The sequence below is a fragment of the Panthera uncia genome, assembly GCF_023721935.1.
Source record: "Panthera uncia isolate 11264 chromosome C1 unlocalized genomic scaffold, Puncia_PCG_1.0 HiC_scaffold_4, whole genome shotgun sequence".
NCBI lineage: Eukaryota > Metazoa > Chordata > Mammalia > Carnivora > Felidae > Panthera > Panthera uncia.
In genome coordinates this window covers 104,501,822-104,521,508 of record NW_026057585.1, presented here as the reverse complement: position 1 = coordinate 104,521,508, position 19,687 = coordinate 104,501,822, and the positions used below count along the sequence as shown (strand labels likewise).

General features: G+C 62.2%; 3 protein-coding genes across 3 annotated transcripts; 2 read left to right on the top strand and 1 right to left on the bottom strand.

The window, feature by feature from the left end:
- The first annotated feature begins 1,538 nt into the window (after positions 1-1,538).
- Positions 1,539-7,525, top strand: KLHL17 (kelch like family member 17). Its single transcript, XM_049618349.1, has 12 exons — positions 1,539-1,746; positions 2,637-2,896; positions 2,984-3,105; positions 3,258-3,479; positions 3,970-4,086; positions 4,293-4,506; positions 4,826-4,970; positions 5,055-5,222; positions 5,646-5,734; positions 5,846-5,919; positions 6,099-6,280; positions 6,546-7,525. The coding sequence occupies exons 1-12, from the start codon at positions 1,637-1,639 to the stop codon at positions 6,772-6,774; spliced, it is 1,932 nt and encodes a 643-aa protein (XP_049474306.1). The 5' UTR covers positions 1,539-1,636; the 3' UTR covers positions 6,775-7,525.
- Positions 7,526-8,164: 639 nt separating this feature from the next.
- Positions 8,165-16,233, top strand: PLEKHN1 (pleckstrin homology domain containing N1). The gene is given in 16 exon segments (XM_049618348.1): positions 8,165-8,445; positions 8,551-8,650; positions 11,364-11,510; positions 11,614-11,890; positions 12,233-12,360; positions 12,442-12,573; positions 12,761-12,841; positions 13,608-13,683; positions 13,801-13,949; positions 14,074-14,223; positions 14,445-14,585; positions 14,756-14,896; positions 15,053-15,262; positions 15,538-15,586; positions 15,671-15,762; positions 15,764-16,233. Coding segments are annotated over 16 exon segments (1,980 nt in total). The 5' UTR covers positions 8,165-8,362; the 3' UTR covers positions 15,788-16,233.
- Positions 16,234-16,450: 217 nt separating this feature from the next.
- Positions 16,451-18,880, bottom strand: PERM1 (PPARGC1 and ESRR induced regulator, muscle 1). Its single transcript, XM_049618347.1, has 3 exons — positions 18,439-18,880; positions 17,675-17,800; positions 16,451-17,435 (listed from the first exon to the last, which is right to left on the bottom strand). Exons 1-3 carry the CDS (start codon positions 18,809-18,811, stop codon positions 17,320-17,322), a joined length of 615 nt encoding a protein of 204 aa, XP_049474304.1. The 5' UTR covers positions 18,812-18,880; the 3' UTR covers positions 16,451-17,319.
- Positions 18,881-19,687: the final 807 nt, after the last annotated feature.

The following is a 19,687-nucleotide window of genomic DNA, read 5'->3' as shown; positions in this document are numbered from 1 at the left end:
AGAATGCAGTGCGTTAGCCGCACTTCCTCCAGGCGGGCCCCGCCCCCAATACCGCCCCTCCGCGCCCCACCGGTGGCTCTAAGTTTCTCCAGCGGTGGCTCCGGAGGCATCCAGGCGGAAGGGCGCATTCACATCCTCCTGGCTCCGGGCTCCCACGGTGGCCGGCGGAATTGGGGCTAATGGCGCAGGCCTGGTTCAGTCATGGGTCCCGCACACATCACTGAGTGAGGGGCCGTAGCTCTCGAAAATCGGGCAGAACTGCATATGATAGAATCCTGACCTGCTGCTCACAAATCTGTGTCCTTCCTGGTTCTAGGAGACAGTAATAGCGGTACCTGTCTGAGGGAAGAGAGGCCGGGACCTGGGGCAACCTCTCCCAGCCCTGCCCGCAACCTCCCTGGAGCTCCATGGCACGTGCCTGTGAGATGTCAATGCACTGACAGTGGACAAAATGCATCCAGATGGAAACACTTGACAGAGAGGACTTCTATGCAACAAGCTTTTACAAATCAATAATAAAAACCCAACAACCTAGTAGGAAAAACGGTCTAGTTGAAAAGGCAATGCCTTGGATGGGCAGTTCGCCAAAAAAAACAACAACCAAAAAAAAAAAAAAAAACAAAACACTGAGAGACAGGCAAGTCTCATCCGGATCAAACGAGGATGAGAATGATGAGAGTCATTACAATTTCACTGGACAGGCCACATCACGGGGCGGGAGCGGGGGGTGGGCAATGGACAGATCCCAGAGCCCTTACTGAAGTCCGTTTGGCCAAGTCTTCCTTAAAGTATTGTGCCTGTACTTCAGTCCAGTGAGTCTTCTGCCGGGAACTTGCCTATGAATACACTAGCCCTAGTCCACATACGGGGCTGGGCATGAACGGCCACTTTTCCTCTGCCCTGTCCTCGGTACGGCAGGTACAAAGGCCCAGAGGCTGGAAGTTTGCCTTGCCTGGAGAAGAAAGGAGATGGAAGGCCAGCTTGTGCCCTCTTTCCCTCCACCCATCTACCTAAAGGCAAGGCTCTGTGGGCCTGGACAGCCAGATCCCACAGCCCTCTTGGGAGCAGCCGTGGCTCCTGCCAGGTCCCCCAGGCCATGCACCCCTGTCCTACCACACCCTACCCCGCCCCACCCAGTTCAAGGCCTGGTACTTGTAGGGGTTCATGGAGCGAACTCAGCAAAGGCCAGACAGGCAAAGTGGTCTGCGTGGGGTCACAAAGGGTCAGGGAGGATGTGGTCCTGGGCTGCCTCAGGCCCCAGGGGCAGCAGGGCCTTCCAAGCTTCGGGTCCAGGGTGCTTACGGGGGCGGGGCTTCTTGAATGAATTGGCGGGGATGGATGATGGTCGGTGAGGCTTCTCCTAGACAGGCGGCGGGCGGGGCCCAGGGGGCTTCCTGGAGGAGGAGGCAGGCAGAGAGCCCAGACATTGGGAGGATTAGAGTGCCTCGTTCAGTCCCCAAAGACGCGGGCTGCGCGGGAGGCGGAGCGGGCGGCGCCGAGAAACAGCGGCTGCGGGCAGGCGGCGGGACCGAGGGAAGCTGAGCCGGCCGCCACCGCCTAGCAGCCCTCCAGCCGTCAGTGCGTCCGTGCATCTGTGCGTTCTCCGCGGATCGCGGCGGGTCCGGCGGCCGAGACCATGCAGCCGCGCAGCGAGCGCCCGGCTGGCAGGACACAAAGCCCGGAGCACGGCAGTCCGGGGCCCGGGCCGGAGGCGCCGCCGCCGCCACCGCCGCCGCAGCCGCCGGCGTGAGTGGGCCGAGGGTCTGGGGACCGTAAGCCAGACCTGGGGCTGAGTGGGTCCGGGAAGGAGACAAGGAGGGGCGCGCGCCGACCCTGGCAGGCTGCCCGGAGGAGGTGGCCTCTGCGCCCCGCAGACTCGGCCGGCCGGTGGAGGGTACAACTCCTCCTCCGTTTATCGCGCACACAGAGACCTGGGACAGGACGTCCAGAGGTGGCTGCTTCCCGGAGGCTCTGTCCTCTCCCGCCGCCCTTGAATTCTGGCTGCGCTCTTTAGACTCAGGCGGCTTGTCTGCAGGATGCGTGTTGGGGGTGGGGGGGGGGAGAGGGGCGGGTGGAGCCGCTCCGGAGGGTCAAGTGAGGTCAGGCCTGATGGTGGGCATAGGGGTCTTCTTCAGAGCTGTCATACAGCATTAGCCAGTTTCGCTTCATGCACGTCCTGTGTGCCCAGCTCGTGCGGAGGACACTGGACTCATGGGAAACAGGAACGGTGGCCGGTCACAGACAGAGGAGAACCTGGTCCCAAGGAGGGCAGAGGAAGCCTGGTTCTTGGGAGAGTCACAGGCAGAGGGGGTCCTGGTTCTTATGGGTACACCTGGGCAGGGGGGAGTGCGGTGCCAGGAGGGTCCCAGCAGAGGAAGCCGTATAGGCCCGACAGTCGACATCAGGTGCGTGACTGAACCTCACGCTAGGAACAGGGACGGGGCAGTTTTGCTGGACTCCAGGGAGGCTCCCCGTACGTGAGGAAAAGTTGAGGAGGGTGGTCCTTGATGGAAGCCAGGTACGGGCTGCTGGACGGAGGGGTGACCTCCTGGGTGTCCTGGCCCTGCCTGAGGTTTCAGGGGTGGGTGGACAACTCCCTGCAGAGTGCACCCTGACCTGGCACTACCCACCTGCAGCCCAGAGGCAGAGCGTGCACGTCCTCGGCAGGCCCGGCCCACGGCCCCCACGGAGGGTGCAATGCAGCTGCTGAGCCGTGAGGGCCACACTGTGTCCCACAACTCCAAACGGCACTATCACGACGCCTTCGTGGCCATGAGCCGCATGAGGCAGCGTGGCCTCCTGTGTGACATCGTCCTGCACGTGGCAGCCAAGGAGATCCGAGCACACAAGGTGGTGCTAGCCTCCTGCAGCCCCTACTTCCACGCCATGTTCACAAGCAAGTACCACCACATCCAGTCTGGGCACTTGGGGGGCTCCGCAGATCTCACAGGGCAGGGACCGGCCTGACCCGCTGTCCCCACAGATGAGATGAGTGAGAGCCGCCAGACGCACGTGACCCTGCACGACATTGACCCTCAGGCCTTGGACCAGCTGGTGCAGTTTGCATACACGGCCGAGATCGTCGTGGGCGAGGGCAACGTACAGGTGAGGGTGCCTCATCTCACAACTCACGGCACCTCTCCTGGGCCTCGTGCCTCAGCTCCCGGTGTCTTCTCGTGCCTCTCCCTGTCCCTCAGTGCCTCACGTCCCGTTTCTCCGCCCCTCTTCCCCTGGCTCTCTCTCATCTCACCCCACAGACTCTGCTCCCAGCTGCCAGCCTCCTGCAGCTGAATGGCGTCCGTGACGCCTGCTGCAAGTTCCTGCTGAGTCAGCTCGACCCCTCCAACTGCCTGGGCATCCGGGGCTTTGCTGACACACATTCCTGCGGTGACCTGCTCAAGGCAGCACACAGGTACGTGCTGCAGCACTTCGTGGATGTGGCCAAGACTGAGGAGTTCATGCTGTTGCCACTAAAGCAGGTAACGTGCCAGCTGGCATACAGCCTCGACCCTGACCCAGTCCCTAGACCCTGGACCCCAGACCCCGTCCTTAGACCCCTGGCTCCCTTCATCTTGGCCCTTAAGACCTGGCCCTTTGCCCCCCTCCCCCCGCCCCCAACCCTTATTCCCAACCCATGACCCACGCTCCAGGCTCACGACCCATCCCCTGACCAAGCCCCACAACCTCATCCCCATTTTCTGACCCACCTAAGCGTTCAGCCTTTGACTTCTGATCCCATCCTGCCCTGACCACACCCCTGCCTACAACCTCTAGTCCCTGGTTCCACATCCCCAGGACTGCTCTGGGCCTAGGTCCCCAGGAACCAAATCCGTGGCTCCTGACCTTGCTTGGCCCCTTCTCATAGGAACTCTGGGCTCCCTATCAGACTCTCCCTCCCAGGCACCTTCAGGGCTCCATGGGCCCCCAAGACCCTCCCCAGATCTCAGGTCTGAGGGTCCCCACCCCCAGGTGCTGGAACTGGTCTCCAGCGACAGCCTGAACGTGCCTTCGGAGGAGGACGTCTACCGTGCCGTCCTGAGCTGGGTCAAGCATGACGTGGACTCTCGGAGACAGCATGTCCCAAGGGTGAGGCCAGCGCCTGGGGGGGCCCGGCGTACCCGGGAGGGGCTGCACAGTGGCTGAGGGCCTGGGTGCACCTGGGCTCTGCCGTGTCCAGAGACCCTTCACAGGAGTGATGCAGGCACGTGTTTCAGGAAGGGTCCAGGGTGTCTGAGAGTGAGTCTCTTCGCTGGGGCCTGCCCCCTGACCATGGCACCCCCTGCACCCCCCAGCTGATGAAGTGTGTGCGCCTGCCCCTGCTGAGCCGGGACTTCCTGCTGGGCCATGTGGATGCCGAGAGCCTGGTGAGGCACCACCCTGACTGCAAGGACCTGCTCATTGAGGCCCTCAAGTTCCACCTGCTGCCTGAGCAGAGGGGCGTTCTGGGCACCAGCCGTACGCGGCCCCGGCGCTGTGAGGGTGCTGGCCCTGTGCTCTTTGCTGTGGGTATGTTCACCTATCGTGTCCCCTGGTTTCCACGCCCCCCACATCACCCCCTTCTCCCCTCCCATCCCTGACCTATGCCTTCTATCTGTAAGCCAGTGCAAGCCTACCCCACGTTATATTGGTCACATCCTGCAGCCACCCCACACCGGCTCCTCTTGTCAGCCTACGGAGGACCCCGAGTGGTGTGACCCGCTCACCAATCCTCACCCCCACCCACGCTTCAAGCCCCCATACTCTTGACCTTGACCTATGCTAGAGACCCCCAGCCCATTGCCTCCCTGGGGCCCCTTGTCCTGCCCTGTCACCTCCCCATCCCTAGGTGGAGGGAGCCTGTTCGCCATCCACGGGGACTGTGAAGCATACGACACACGCACTGACCGCTGGCACGTGGTGGCCTCCATGTCCACGCGCCGGGCCCGGGTGGGCGTGGCAGCAGTTGGGAACCGGCTGTATGCCGTGGGTGGGTAAGTGTGGAGGCTGGTCTGGGGTCAGGGGCTCAGCATATACCCGCTGGGCCAATCCTGACCGGCAACGGACCCCTCCCCTAGTTACGATGGGACTTCAGACCTGGCCACCGTAGAGTCGTACGACCCCGTGACCAACACCTGGCAGCCTGAGGTGTCCATGGGCACAAGGCGCAGCTGCCTGGGTGTGGCCGCCCTGCATGGGCTCCTGTATGCAGCTGGTGGCTACGATGGGGCCTCCTGCCTCAACAGGTAGTGGCCGGGGTCAGGGCCGGGTGGCCTCTTGGGGTTGGTTTGGCTGTAGGTGTGGCTGCATCAGGATTGCAGAAGTCATGCCTGAGGGGAGCAAAGAGGGATCCCACCTGACTCGAGTCACCCGGTGCCCTGGGCTTCTCCATCTGCACCAGCCCAGCTGCCCTTTCTTTTCCTCTCAAGTTCTTCCCAGCAGCCCAGGGGCTGGGCCCACGTGGACACTTGCCCAGGGTCTTTCAGGCAGCCAGCCAGTGGCTCATGCCCACCCAGAAGGCCTGCTTCTTGCTGCAGTGGGATTCTGGGGTCAGTCTCTGTGACTGCCCAGCATGGGACTGTAGTCATTCCGTAGGGGAGGGCAGGTCCTGGAACCAGGGCAGCCTTTCTGCCACTGCTCAAGGTCAGTAGCAGACCTGGTGTCCACAGTGCTGAGCGCTATGACCCTCTGACGGGAACATGGACGTCCATCGCTGCCATGAGCACCCGGAGGCGATACGTGCGTGTGGCCATGCTTGGTGGGTGACAGAGCCTGCTTTGTGTAGTGCCCACACCCCCACCCCTACCTGCCCCCACCCTGAGGACCCCACAAGTAGCAAGCACGCCGTGGGTATGTTGACTCTCTGCAGATGGGAACTTGTACGCGGTGGGTGGTTACGACAGCTCATCGCACCTGGCAACTGTGGAGAAGTATGAGCCCCAGGTACGAACCCTCACATTGATTTCCCTTTCTAAGAGCTATTTGAGGTCATCGCTCTGGTCACCCATGTCACCCAGAGGGTCAACCCTCTGCATCCCATCCCTTTCGCACAGATACCCTGCCCCGGAGTAGGGGTCTGCGCTTGTGGTGGGTCTGCCCCCAGCCACTTTCCTCAACCACAGGTAAACGCGTGGACGCCCGTGGCTTCCATGTTGAGCCGACGAAGCTCAGCAGGGGTGGCCGTGCTGGAGGGGGCTCTCTACGTGGCCGGCGGCAATGATGGCACCAGCTGCCTCAACTCTGTGGAGAGATACAGCCCTAAGGCGGGTGCCTGGGAGAGTGTAGCACCCATGAACATCCGAAGGTGCGCTCGCCCCTCCTCCACAGCCCGGGGGTCGTCACCACCACCTACCAGGGCCTGGCAGATAGGTCTTAGGGCCTCACCCCTGTGGGGTGTGCCGACCCCTCCCATCTGGACCCCCGCCCCCTCCGCCAGCTCCAGGTCCCCGCCCCCAGAAGTTCCGCCCCTGGTCCCACCCCAGAAGCGCCTCCCTGGTCCCGCCCCCAGAAGCTCTTCCCTGGCCCCACCCCCAAGGCTCACCACCGCGACCCCACCCCCACGCCTCTAGGAGCACCCACGACCTAGTGGCCATGGACGGCTGGCTGTACGCGGTGGGGGGCAACGATGGCAGCTCCAGCCTCAACTCCATCGAGAAGTATAACCCGAGGACCAACAAGTGGGTGGCCGCGTCCTGCATGTTCACGCGGCGCAGCAGCGTGGGCGCGGCGGTGCTCGAGCTGCTCAACTTCCCGCCGCCCTCTTCACCCACGCTGTCCGTGTCGTCCACCAGCCTCTGAGCCGCCGCGCGGATTGCACAGAGACCCGGCCCCGCGGCCTCCCACATGCCTTAAGCCCCAAGGGGTGGCCCCAGCGCCTCGTGTGTCGGGGGCGGGGTGCTCGACCCCCACCGGGAAAGTCCTGCCCTGTGTGTCCATGTCTCTCTGCGTCGAGGCTGTCCATTTCTGTGTTCGTTCCTCAGTGTTTGTGTGTGTACCGTTTATTTACTTAATGGTTGGTTTATTCATTGTTTATTGATCGATGAGCAGCGCAGCACCCACCAGTTTACAGTTTCCCCTTGAAGTGTCCTGTGTCTCTGGGACCAAGCTGCCTTCCCCTGAGTCCTGCGGCCCCACTGGGGGCACCAGGGAGAGATGGGTCAGGGGTGAACTCAGACTCTGCAGACCTAGATGGACTGAGGGGCAGATGCAGAGCAGCAGGCCAGGGTTAGTGGGGTGGGGGCTTTCTGCGCAGGTGCAGACCCTTCCAGCCTGGGCTTTGCACACCACCCCTACCATGCCCAGCCAGGCACACTCCCAAGGAAGTCATGAAGCAGCAGGCTTCCTTCTCGTGGGCATGGTGTCTTTTCTGGATCCTGCACTGAGCTGAGCACAAGCGTGCCACAGACCCCACACAGCAATATGAGCCAACTTGAACAATAAACATGTTTCTGGGGCTCTGTGGGCTTGAGGCTGAGCGTACATCTCCACCCTTTGGGGTCCTGCCTGGAATGACCGGGAGGGCGCGGGGACAGGCGTGCGGCTGGGGGAGGCTCTGCGCTGGCAGCTGGGGGCTTTGAGGCAGCATCGTCACATCCAGGTGGGACAGGGAGGCGATGTTGTGGACAAGCACCCGGCCAGGAGTGTGGTTTGCTGTCAGCACGGTCCGGAGAGGCCTTCATGGTCCCATCTCATCATCCCAGGCTCTGGAGAGGGGGGTGGGTGTACACAGCATTACCCCTGCCTCACCACCATGGTCCTGGGGACACCCAGGAGGTTTGTGGCCTCCTTTCTGGGCATTGGCCAGGGACGGAGAGGTTGGGGGAGGGTCCTGGCTTCCCCTTCCCTAAAGTTGCACACTCCTGTTTCAGCAGCTGAGAGTAAGCACACACCCCCTTAGTCAGTGGTGACTCAATGGCATTTGGGTGGAAACAGGATGTGTGCTCTCAGTGGGGAGGGGTTGTATCAGGCAGGGGAGAGAGGGGGGGATCCTTGGGCTCACGGAGCTCCAGCCCCAGGCAACCCCAACCTGAGTGTTGGCAGGCCACATACTCATAAACCAGGCCTTCGAGGCGACTGCTGTACAGACTGGAGGCCAAGGTGGGTTCTCTTGGCTGGACCCCGGGAGAAGACTCTTCCCACCCCCCACACCCCTACCCCCACCCCAACTCCAGCCTAGCCTGTGTGTGTGGAGGACCAGGGCAGAGAGCTGAAAGGCTTGGGCCCAGGGAAGGGTGGGTCCCTCCCAGAAAGGCTCCACCCTCGTCCGGCCCTTAGGTATAGGGCAAGACTTCCCAGAGCCCCGCCTGGGAGGCGGGACGTGAGGCTCAGTACCGAGGGACACAGACCGGTCGACCTGTTCCACTGGGGCACGCCACTCCCGCCGCCCATGGGGAACAGCCACTGCGTCCCTCAGGCCCCTAGGAGGCTCCGGGCCTCCTTCTCCAGAAAGCCCTCGCTGAAGGGAAATAGGTGAGGGCGGGGGAGGGGGGAGCTCAGCCTCGGCCACTAGGTCACAGGGTGTCCCTCAGTCTGCCTCTGGGGCCAGGCTGTGAGCCCCACTTCACTTGTCCCCAGAGAGGATGGCGCAAGGAAGCTGGCTGGCCTGTTTGGCACCGAGGCCGGTCCTGACGGGGACGCCACTGCTGACAAGATCTTCTACTACGTCCCTGGGACGGTGAGCAGGCGGGTGGGCGTGTCCCAGCTCACAGGGGTGCGGTGGCGGTGGTCTCCGAGTGGCTGTGTGTGCCTGTCCTATCTTCGCTCGGCCCAGGGTCTTACCCCCTCAGCCTGGGGGGAGTCAGATCCCGAGTGAGGTGAGGAAGCAGACGCTGCCCCACCCTAGGGAGCTCATGCGGCCGAAAGTCTGAGTGGAGAGCGAAACTGAGAGACACTGAGTCAGTGGGGCGAGGGAGCACCGGGCAGGGGCGGGCCACAGGCGGGGCCTCCAGGAGTCTCTCTGCTACGCGGGAGGGGGCCCCAAGGTCAGGCTGTCCGCTCAGAACCGTACCTGTGGTGTCTGCCCACCCCCAGGACTTGGGCGCGGGACAGCATGTCCAGGCATATTCAAGATGGACCAAGCACATGTATCTATGTCGCCGCGTGGGCGCGGGTGTCACGGTGGTGGTGTGGCTGTGAACCCCCACCCTCTGTCATTACTCTGAGAGGAAGAGGCTTTAGGTGAACAGGGAGCCAGCCTCTCACCTACTCTGGACCTGTTTCTCCCAGGGGGTATCTCGGCATCCACTGCTGCCTCATTCCACAGCAGCCCACTGTGCCCCCCCCCCCCCCCCCCCTGCAAGGCCACACAGCAGGGATGTGGCTCCCGTGTGCTAGGCCCGCCTCTGAACTGAATTCCACCCCCTCTCACCCTGCCCACCTCCTTGAGGCTAAGGGTTAGCTGAGTGGGGAGAGACCCCCAAGCCCTCTTCCCCAGCTTGGATAGCACCGGGTGGGGGTGAGGCTCTGCTATGTGCAGAAACCCCGGCACACGAGGGAAATGAGCCTCCAATTTCTTGGGAGACACAGAAGCAGTAACATTTGTGACTCTGGGCCAGGGCCCACGCCCTGCATCCCTCTGTCCTCGCACTGCCCCTTTGAGGCCTAGCAGCTGGTGTGGGCTTCCAGAGCTCACCTTTCCAACGTGTTCCTCTCAGGCTGGGAAGCCCACCCCTGTCCCCTCTCTTGCCCTCTGTGGTCCCAGGGCTCTCCGCAGGCAAAGTGCTGGCTTGAGAAACCATGCTGCCTCAGAGAAGTGGGCAGGGCGCTCTGTCCAGGCTCTGGCTGGGCTGGGCTGGAGTCCCTCCGTGTGGTCGCATCATGTGACCCTGGTGGAGTCACGTGAGGTGTGGTGGCCCTGGTGGTCCTCTTTTGGCAGGACATAGCAGGAAAGGGGACCAGGCAGGTTGAACCTACAAATGAACCAACCTTGCCACAGCTATGAGCTAACTCCTCCCTGGGCCCTAAGGCTGGGCCCGGGCCACAGGGACAGCTGTGTGGCCCTTCCTGCTCCGTGGCCTAATTTTCATGGGTCCCATCCCTGAGCTGTTCCCCACACTGGGTGTGGGTACAGGAGGCCCCACCCAGAGTCAGGGAGGCCAGGAAGCCGTGAGCCTGTTCACATTCCTGGGCTTGCCCAAGGGGTGGCTTAGCTTGGCCAGGACTCAGCAGCCTTTGAGATGGTCCCTGCTAGCACCCAAATGAAGCATGGCCCCAACTCGCCCCTGAGCCCCTAGACCTCAGCCCTTCCAGCCAGGGTGTCAGGTCAACACCCATCCCTATCCGACTCCCAATCTGATGATTAACGCCCCCGACTACAGAGGATCCCCTGTGTGCCAGAATCAGCTAAGTGTGTGTGGGCACTGACAACCCCTCCCCTCAACAGACAGGCATTGAACCTCCAGCGCATCCCAGGCCTGGCCTAGGCCCTGGGGATACAGCAGTGGGCAAAATAGACAAAGACCCCATTCTCTTGATATTCCCATCCCTGTGACAGAGCCAGATAACAAGTAAAAGATATGATAAGTCAGATGTGGTGGCATTAAGGAGAAAAGTAAAGGAGGAAAGGTGTGCAGAGGGATCAGGGAAGGTTACAAAGTTACCCAGAAGCGATCTCCTAGAGAAGGTGATATCTGAGCCAAATCCTGATGGGTGAGAAGAGAGTTGGCCTGAGTAGTCCAGGCAGAGGGACAGCAAGTACAAAGGCCCTGAGGCAGCCTGTGCCTGATATGAGAGAATAGGACTACAGGAGGCGGCAGATCACAGGGGACCCTTTGAGCCATTTCCAGGACCTTGGGCTTCTCTGTGGGTGAGGTGAAGGGGCCCGCTGTGGTGTGCCAAAGCTGTCGGCACAGACTCTCAAGGGCTGATCTGATGCATCTTTTTCTGGCTCCCCAGTCACTGACATGCTGGTAGTTTGAAATGGGCCATGGTGGGAGTATTTACATCGAAATCGCCTCCCCCACTTTGTAGAACCAGGTATTAAACATTTACAGCCAACACTACAAGCATGGGAGTGTTTCGAGCACCGTCTCCGTCAGATGCCCCCAAACCCCTCTGACCGACAAGTCTTTGGAGGCTGAGTAACTGACACGAGGGTATGCAGCTGAGGAAATGTCTAAAATGAGGGTTGGATCTCCGCTGAGTTCAGACTTCGCTGTCTCTACCACCGGGCCATGTAATTTTATGACTGGCAGGCAGTGTTCGCTCGTGTGTGTACCTTCCCGCTATTTCCACGTTAAGAAGCTGTGAGTGTGTGTACGGTTCTGTACCTATGAGCGATGGTGTGTGTGTGTGTTCCTAACCTTTGTATTGTGTAACTGTAGGGGTGTGTATGGGCGGGGCAGCTGGTCCCAGGTCAGGCCCCCTCCCCTGAGCTCTGCTCCCCACAGGACATCCCAGATTTGGAGAGCCAGCGAGAAAATCTAGAGCAGCCGTTCCTGAGTGTGTTCAAGAAGGGGCGGCGGAGGGTGCCTGTGAGGAATCTGGGCAAGGTTATACACTATGCCAAGGTCCAGCTGCGATTCCAGCACAGCCAGGTGGGGTCAGGCCGGGCCGAGCGGGGAGGGGGCAGGGGTGCTCGGGTACCAGCCCGGGGCCTGACCCCCAGCCCGTCACACCGGCAGCCCTGCTCTCCCCCAGGACATCAGCGACTGCTTCCTGGAGCTGTTCCCCTCTTACCTGTACTTCCAGGCCCATGGTTCCAAAGGACTCACCTTCCAGGTGCGGGGAAACAGGCAAAGGGCGGAGGCTAGGGGTAGAGGAAGAGAGCAGCCTCCTGGGAGGCGGGTGTCCACGTCCCACTCGGGGTCCCCCAGCCCTCCTCTCCCCCACGTGCTCTGGCAGGGGCTGTTACCACTGGTGGAGCTGAGTGTCTGCCCGCTCGAGGGATCCAGAGAGCATGCCTTCCAGATCACAGGTGTGTGGGGGGCATGAGTGGACCTGGCCCCCAGGAGGGACCTCTAGCTGGGGCTGCTCAGGGACCTCGGTCTGGCTGAGCTTCAGAACAACGGAGGGACCCTGAGTGCACTGGGGGATCCTGGCTTTTCCTCCAGTGTGCCCATGAGCATTTGCTGGGCAGGGGTGCAAGGTAGCGGGTAGGGGACCTCCAGGGCTGTGAATGTGGCCCTGTTAGTGGCCGATGGTCCCAGATGGTGTCACAGGCTCCTCCTGTTCCAGGCCTTGGGGTGCCCATGGATCCCTCGGGCAGGGCCTATCCTGTGGGCTGCTGGCCCAGCCCGCTCCACTCCTCCACCCCCAGGCCCGCTGCCTGCTCCCCTTCTCGTGCTCTGCTCCAGCCAGGCTGAGCTGGGCCGCTGGCTGTACCACCTGGAAAAGCAGATGGCCCTCGTGGGAGGGCTGCAGCACTGCCACTCATCGCCCCCGCAGGTGAGTGCCAGGAACCCCCACCCCCCTTTCCATCCCCCCTGCGCCCACACCCTCTGCCTGCCCCTGACCCCCCTCCACTAGGGCCTCCCTGAGGACGAGCTGCCCTGGACTCTACAGCGCAGACTGACCCGCCTGCGGACAGCATCGGGGCGTCAGATGGTGGGTAGTGCCATCTGTGCCTCGAGGGTCAAGCTTCAGCATCTGCCTTCACAGGTGCGTGGGAGGCGGGGGGACCCAGGGGTGACAGGAGATGGGGCCACAGGGATGAAGACATGGGGGCACAGGATGGATGGGAGGGGGAATGGAGGAGGGGACAAAAGATGGGGGAGGGGTGAGGAATGGGGTCCAGGCCCTCGCACACACTGGTCGAGCCCCCCCTCTGCCTTTGACTCCCTTGCAGGAACAGTGGGACCGGCTCTTGGTCCTGTACCCAACATCACTGGCCATTTTCTCTGAGGAAGCAGATGGGCTTTGCTTTAAGGTGGGTCCCTCCCCACTGTGGACCTGCCCCAGGGAGACACCCTGTGTGTGGGGGTGGGAGAGGGCAGTGGCTCCGGAGGAACCTGTATTTCGGGGCCTGTTGGGACAGAGTGTGCTGGCCCCACCCACCTGGCCCGCTGCCCTGGTCAGTCTGGTCTCAGCTGCGATGTGGCTAAGGAGGGACCCCTGCGTAGGACCCCTTATTATCCTAGAGCATCCTCCACCGCCAGCAGGACCGTCACCGAGGCAGGGTGCATGGGGGCAGAACCCCTCCTGGGAGGCACTCTTATGTTGGCCCCCAGTATCTCTGAGAGGGGCCTATACCTCCGAGCGGACATTTTCCAGTGTGTGTGTGTGTGTGGGGGGGGGGGGTCCTCTCGAGCTGGAGTGTGTCTGTCATGTGTATCACAGTAACCTTCTACCCTCAGTCACTGAGGAACATACAGGGGTCTCCTGCATGATCCCTCCCACCCTAGCCCCAGTCTTAATAGGTGACCCAGGGGACCAGTCCCCAGAAGCATCCATCTGTGCCTGCCATTGGCTGATGGAGGCCCCACCCAGAGTCCAGGGGTAAAGGTATCCCTCAGGAGAGACGGGGAGCACTGACCTCCCTCAGGGATGTCAGCCTCAGCCTGCCTTGCCCTCTGCCTGTGCTCTGAGGGCCCAGCCCGGCTCTGGAGGGTGAGACAGAATTATGGGCCCAGGCAGAGGCACAGGGTTGCACCCACCCCAGACTGAGGCTCCGTCTTTCATCACTGCCCCCACAGGGGGAGCTCCCACTCAGCGCCATCCACATCAACCTGGAGGAGAAGGAGAAGCAGATCCGCTCTTTCCTCATCGAAGGTGGGTGGAGGCCTGGGCTGGGAGGGAGGGCGTGGGCCTCCCGGGTGCCCCAGCTCTTCAGTGGGGCCTTGCAGGGGGCTTCTGTTGCCAGGCCCCCTCACAGTGTCTGTGTGCTAGGCCGTCTCATCAACACCATTCGCGTGCTGTGTGCCAGCTACGAGGACTACAGCCACTGGCTGCTCTGCCTGCAGACGGTCTCCCACAGGGACGGAGCTCCCCCACTGCCTGGCCCTGAGAGCTTCCCAGGGCTGCGGGTGTCCACACAGGTGAGGGGCCAGCAAGGACAGATGCTGCACCCACCTCTCAGGTTCTGGGCAGAAGGGTGGGTGGGGAGGGAGAGGGGTCCTGCTGTCTGTCTCACCTCCCCTCTGCCTGCCCCCTGGTGTCCAGGTCATGGGTGGTGGCCGAGGCTCGCTCTCCTCAGATGGACGAACCAGCTGGGGCTCAGGGTGCCCAGCACCCCCGTCCACGCACACCAGCCACTCTCTCCCTGAATCCTCGGTGCCGCCCACCACAGGCTGCCCCGCCCAGCCTGTGCCTGTGAGCATCTGGGAGTGGGGAGGGATAGGCAGAAGAAGGGGGCAGGGAGTCACGAGGACAGTTTGTGTTGGGGAACCTGGACCCCCATGGCACCCCGTTTCAAGCAGGACCCTAGTTCCCCAGGGGAGGAGACTCAGACTGAAGGGAACTTTGTGCAGCCTCGTGGGGTTGGGTGGGCCAGGGCCCTAGGGAACCTTCTGGAAGGTCTTTGGTCCCCACAGGACCAGGCCAACCCTGGCGGCACCAGCACCAGCAGGCAGAGGGCAGAGCTGAGACGGAGCAGCAGCAGTCGGTCACCCAGGAACAAGGCCCGGGCTGAGGGGCCCGGCCAGGCCACCTCGTTGTTTTTGGACCTGACCAAGGTGAGCCCAGCACGCTGACCCAGTTCTCCATCCCACCCTTCATCTCCCTGGCCTCCATTTCTCAGGCCCAGGTGGCCCTGGAGCCACCTAGAGGCCTTCTTGCTCAGAGAAGGGAGGACTCAGGCCACCTCCTCTTCAGGAAACCTGTCCCTCCCGCCTCTTGCCTGCAGCTGAGCAAGCACAGCCCGGAGGGCAACCCCGAGGCCCGAGACCAGCCTCCGGAGGCCCCACGGTCCCCGCTCTATGCCGATCCCTACACACCACCTGCTACCTCCTACCACAAGATCACAGATGTCCAGGGCCTGGATGAGGTCAGTTCCCTGTGGGGGACGGACAGGGCTGGGTGTGTCCACAGCCTGAGGTCCACTCAGCCATGATGAGAGGCCAAGGCATTTCGGGGACAGGGATTCCCTCGGCTCTACCGAGGTTCTGGTCCAGAGCCTCAGGTCACCACCCCTTTCTTGCAGTTCCTCAGCGCGATGCAGAGCTCGCTTGGACCTGAGTCCTCGAGCGCATTCCCCTCGGTCCCTGTGTCTGTGCCTGTCTCTGACCCCAGCTCTGGGCTCTGTGGTCCCCACTTGCTCTCCAAGAAGGGAGCCCTGCAGCCGCGAGCCTCTCAGCGGCACCGAGGCTCTGTCCAGGGCCAGGGTCCACCACCCCCAGACTCCCCTCAGCATGTGAGTAGCAGCACCCACCCCTGCTGGGCAAAGGGTTCTGCGGGGAGGTGGAAACAGTGTGTGGCCTCGGGGACCCTGGGGGAGCAGGACAGACGGAAACAGGGAAGATATGGCAGGTCAAGGACAGGAAGCAGCAGCAGGCTGGGAGGAGGCTGTAGGAAGGGTAGATGCGGGAGGAAAAGGTAGGGGTGGGATCTGGCAGATTCGTCTGGCAGATTGGTCTCCAAGCGTCCCCCCCAGGGCTCAGATCTCAGACTTGTGGTTGGGGTCCCCAGGTCTCCCCTGGGAGAGAAGTCTCACCCGACCCCCTGCCGCCTCCCTCAGGTGAGTGAAGGCCCTTGCCTCTTTCTGAGGGGAGCTCTGGGTGTTGCTTCCCGAAGGCACATGCATCTCTGTCCCCCCCACCAGGTGGCCATCCCCTCAGGAGCTATGACAACATCTGGGACAAAGCTTCATCTCCTTCCCACAAGCGCTGGCCCCGCGGAGCACCTGAGGCTGGTGGGGGGGCTCATCCAGTGGATCTGATGGCCCCTGGGCCGGCTGGTTCTTGGGACTACCCGCCAGCATTAAGCCGGGAGTGGGGGGTCTGCAGCAGAGCTGGGTCTTTCTTTGTAGGGCCACAGGCTGACCAGCATCCAATACCTGAACGCCATCGAAGGCTGAGTCAGTGTCTGACCCCAGCAGGGTGCAGGGGTCTCCAGAACTCTGAGTTTCCCTGGGCTCTGGAGGGGCCAGGCAGAGGGCCTCATACCGAAGATGGCCTGGTGACACTGCTCAGGTCAGACACAGATCAGAGCAGGATGCATGGAGGGACCAAACTTGAACCATTCCTCCAGGGAAGACACGGGGAGGGAGGCCACTTGGTGCAGGCTTTACCTGGGGGTGGGAGAACAGCGTAGGTGTGAAGGCCAGAGGGCTGAGAAAGATTAGTGAGGGTCAGAGCACGTGAGGTCAGAGAGCACAAGGGTAGGAGGTCAGCGAAGTCTGAGACATCACAAGCAGAGGCAGGAGGGTGTTCTGGGCAAATGCGAGTGGACTGCGGCCGGCTGGGAGAAACTGACAAGAGACTAAACATAAAGATAAAGATTTTATTTGTGCTGCGTGTCCCCGCGTTTTCCACTCAGCAGCCAGAAGTCCCCTGTCCTGGGGACCCTGTGCACATGCCGACCCGGCACCCAGCTTGGTAGCCTCCGTTGCTTTGCCGCCACCAGCCTCCCACCCGCGCTCCTGCCCCATCTCTGGCTCCTCAAAGCCCCGGGACAACCCCAAATGTTCAGTCCCTTTACCTGACACCACCATATTCTGCCCCTGTGCCTCGTCCAGGGTTCCCCACAGGAGGGGCTCCAGCCTCTGCCCTACAGACCCTCACCCTGCTAGGGCCGCCCTCCTATAGGCCCCTATGGGTTCCCGCTCACGGTCTCAGGAGCCAAGAAGGCCTTGGCCACACGCCCCCGGGGTTCAGGGGTCAAAGAGGCCTCAGAGGTTTTCACTACCCCAGCCCACTTGTAAACAGGGCAGATAGTCTCTGGGACACCCCCCTCCACCTGAAGGCCACCCAGTCTCCTCGCCCTTGCCCCCTGCCCGGATTTCCAGCTGCAGCCTTGCTGCTGCACTGACACCTTCTAGTTTCCAACGCTTTGTCCTGCTTCTCACCCCAGCTCGCCAAATGAAACATAGGACACCCCGTCAAATTTGATTTCGGATAAGCCACGCGTAATTTAGTACAATCTCCAATACTGCATGTCTGAAATGCGAGTTTCACCGGACACCCTATGTTTTTATTTGCTAATCTGGCCACCTTACTAACCAGCTCCTGGCTCAGCCCTACCCACCCAGCCTTCCAGAATCTCCCTCTTTCCAGGTGTGGAGCACAGCCGTGGCCTCAGCCGCTGGCTAGACCTTTGGGTGGAATCCAAGGGAGCCAGGACCGAGGACACTGGCTCCTTCCTAGATGCCACAGGACACAGGGATCAAAGGGCAAGACCTGAGGCAGCACCTCGTCCTGAGCCCCTGGGGCCACTTCTTTGTCCTGCGTCTTCCTGGACCGAGCCTGGATCCTACCGGCTGGGGCTGGGGCTGCGGCTGCGGCTGCGGCTGCGGCTGCGGCGCCCCTGCCCCACCTGCCGGCGGAAGTAGTGGATGGCAGAGATGGTGCCGATGTTGGCCAACAAGACTGCAAGAGAAGCATGAGAGAGTCTCCTGAGTGCCGGCCGCCTTCCGGTCTGGCCGCTGTCTTCTATGCGCACGGCCCGGCCCCCCAAGGGCAGGAGGAGGCCGGCGGAACTAGGGGTGGGTCAGGGGAGACATCTGTGCCTCTCCACGCACCCCTCATCCCTGCTGGCCCGGCAGCCGAGACTGGACACCAGCTGTCATCCTGGGCACCAGCCCCCTCCTCCCCCAGGGCCCCCGAACCTGTTTTCCAGGCGTCTGGGGTGTGCAGGTCTGACGTTCTCACAGCCCAGGTGGCAAAGGCTACGAACACCAGGCACATGTCATTCTGGCTGAAGGTAAACGAGGTGAGAGGCTCCCGGGGCTCTCCTAGGGAAAAGAAGCATGCTCTGTGCTCCGGCTCCACCCAGGCTCGTCTGTCCCAGACACGCTGTCTGAGTCACTTCTTCCGTGCAGTACCCCGTCCCAGGACACAGGGTAGTGTGTGGCACAGTTGAGTCAAGCTGACCGCAGCAGGATTTGCCGCTGGGGTACCATTTCCTGGTTTGTAAAATATCTTGCAGGGAAATGTGAGAGAAAGTCTATTGAGTGCCCGACCCAGCAGGCAGCAAGGCCTGAGCGTGAGCTGTCCCGGTGTCTACTGTGCTAGAGGCCGGGGGCAGGGCACTGCTGTCATCTGGGCCCGGATACAGAATGACGGCCAGTGCAGAGACAAGTTCCTGAGTGGCCGTGGTGTCTGGCCTCATCCACCCCACCTGGACTGTGTCCTGGGATGGCCAGGAGCTAGTCCATCCTTCCCGGATCATCCCTAAGGCCCCCCTAAGGGCTCATGACCCGGGGTCCTAGCCTGCCCCTCCCCAGCAGCCCTCCTGGCTGAGCTCTCTGGACAGTACGTTCTCGGGACCTGGACAGCCCCGGGGCCCACGCGACACTCACCTGCTTGGCTGAACTCTCTGGACACTACGTTCCCGGGACCTGGACAGCCCCGGGGCCCACGCGACACTCACCTGCTTGCCCGACTGCCAGGCTGAGCTGCTCTGCTGTGACTGGGCTAGGCTCTGGTGAGGTTCCAGACCCCACTCCCCAGGGGACCGACCCGGGGGGCTCTGTGGCCTGCAGCTGGAGAAGGGCAGCCAGCTCTAGCACGCCCCCCGACACGTCCTCCCCAAGGAAGTGTTCATAGGCCTCGGGGATGGAGATGGGCACGGGGTCTCCAGGCGGACAGGCTGGCACAGGCTCAGCTTGTGGGGGGTGGGCCACGGAGTACCCCCCCCCAGTGCCCTGACCTCTGGGCTCGGCGGTCCTGGAAGAAGAACTCGCACGTGTCCGGCCACTGTACTCCGGCCAGCGCCTGGTCAGCTTCTGCCGCCTCCACGGCATCTTTATCCTCCTCCTCAATAGTGTCACAAAAAAAGAACTCGTAGGCCTCTGGGAGGGTCACTGCAAAGCTGCGCCTGGGCCTAGACCCCACAGAGGCAGAGGGGGGAGGGGAAGGCAGGTGTTTGAGGATCCGAGGCTGGGGGGACCGGGGCCCGACTGCCATGGCATCCCAGCCTCCAGGCCTGTCTCGGCCCCCGGCTGCTGTCCTGGGAGACGCGGGCCGGGCTGTGGCTGGTGAGGGTGGGCCTGAGGTTTCTCCCAAACCTGGCTCCTCAGGGCTGGGCACGGCCGTGGAAAATCGCACTCTCTTCTTCTTGGGTGCTTGAACAGAGCCTGGTGGGGGGGGCTCCCCCGAGTGATGTCCAGGGGCACCTGCTGAAGGCTCCCCTCTGGGTTTCTCTTGGTGTCCTCCTGGAGACACAACAGAGCTCAAACACAGCCTGGCCATTGGGGCAGCCTCCACCTCCACCAAGTCAGGCCCAGCCCGGGGAAGGGGAGCAGGTGTAGACACACCTGCATCGGATCGGGTCTTGGAAACAAGGTGAGGCAGAGCACGTGTAGATGAGTCCACCTCTGGCTTAACCACTGGGCCCACCACAGGTAGGTCCGTGTCCAGTCTAGACTTGGGGGCAGGTGTAGACAGAGCCATGTCAGGTTGAAGCTTGGAGGCGAGTGTAGACGGAGCCACATCTGACTTAGCTACGGAGATATCTGGATGAGTCTCCTGGGCAGGTGTGGACGCGGTGTGTGGCTCGGCTCTGGGGGTCATTCTGAGTGGGTCTGTACCTTGCTCAGTCGTAGGGACTGGTGTAGACAGACCCAAATCTGTTCCTTGCCTGGTCATCTGCACAGGCGCTCCTGCAGACTCTGGACTCA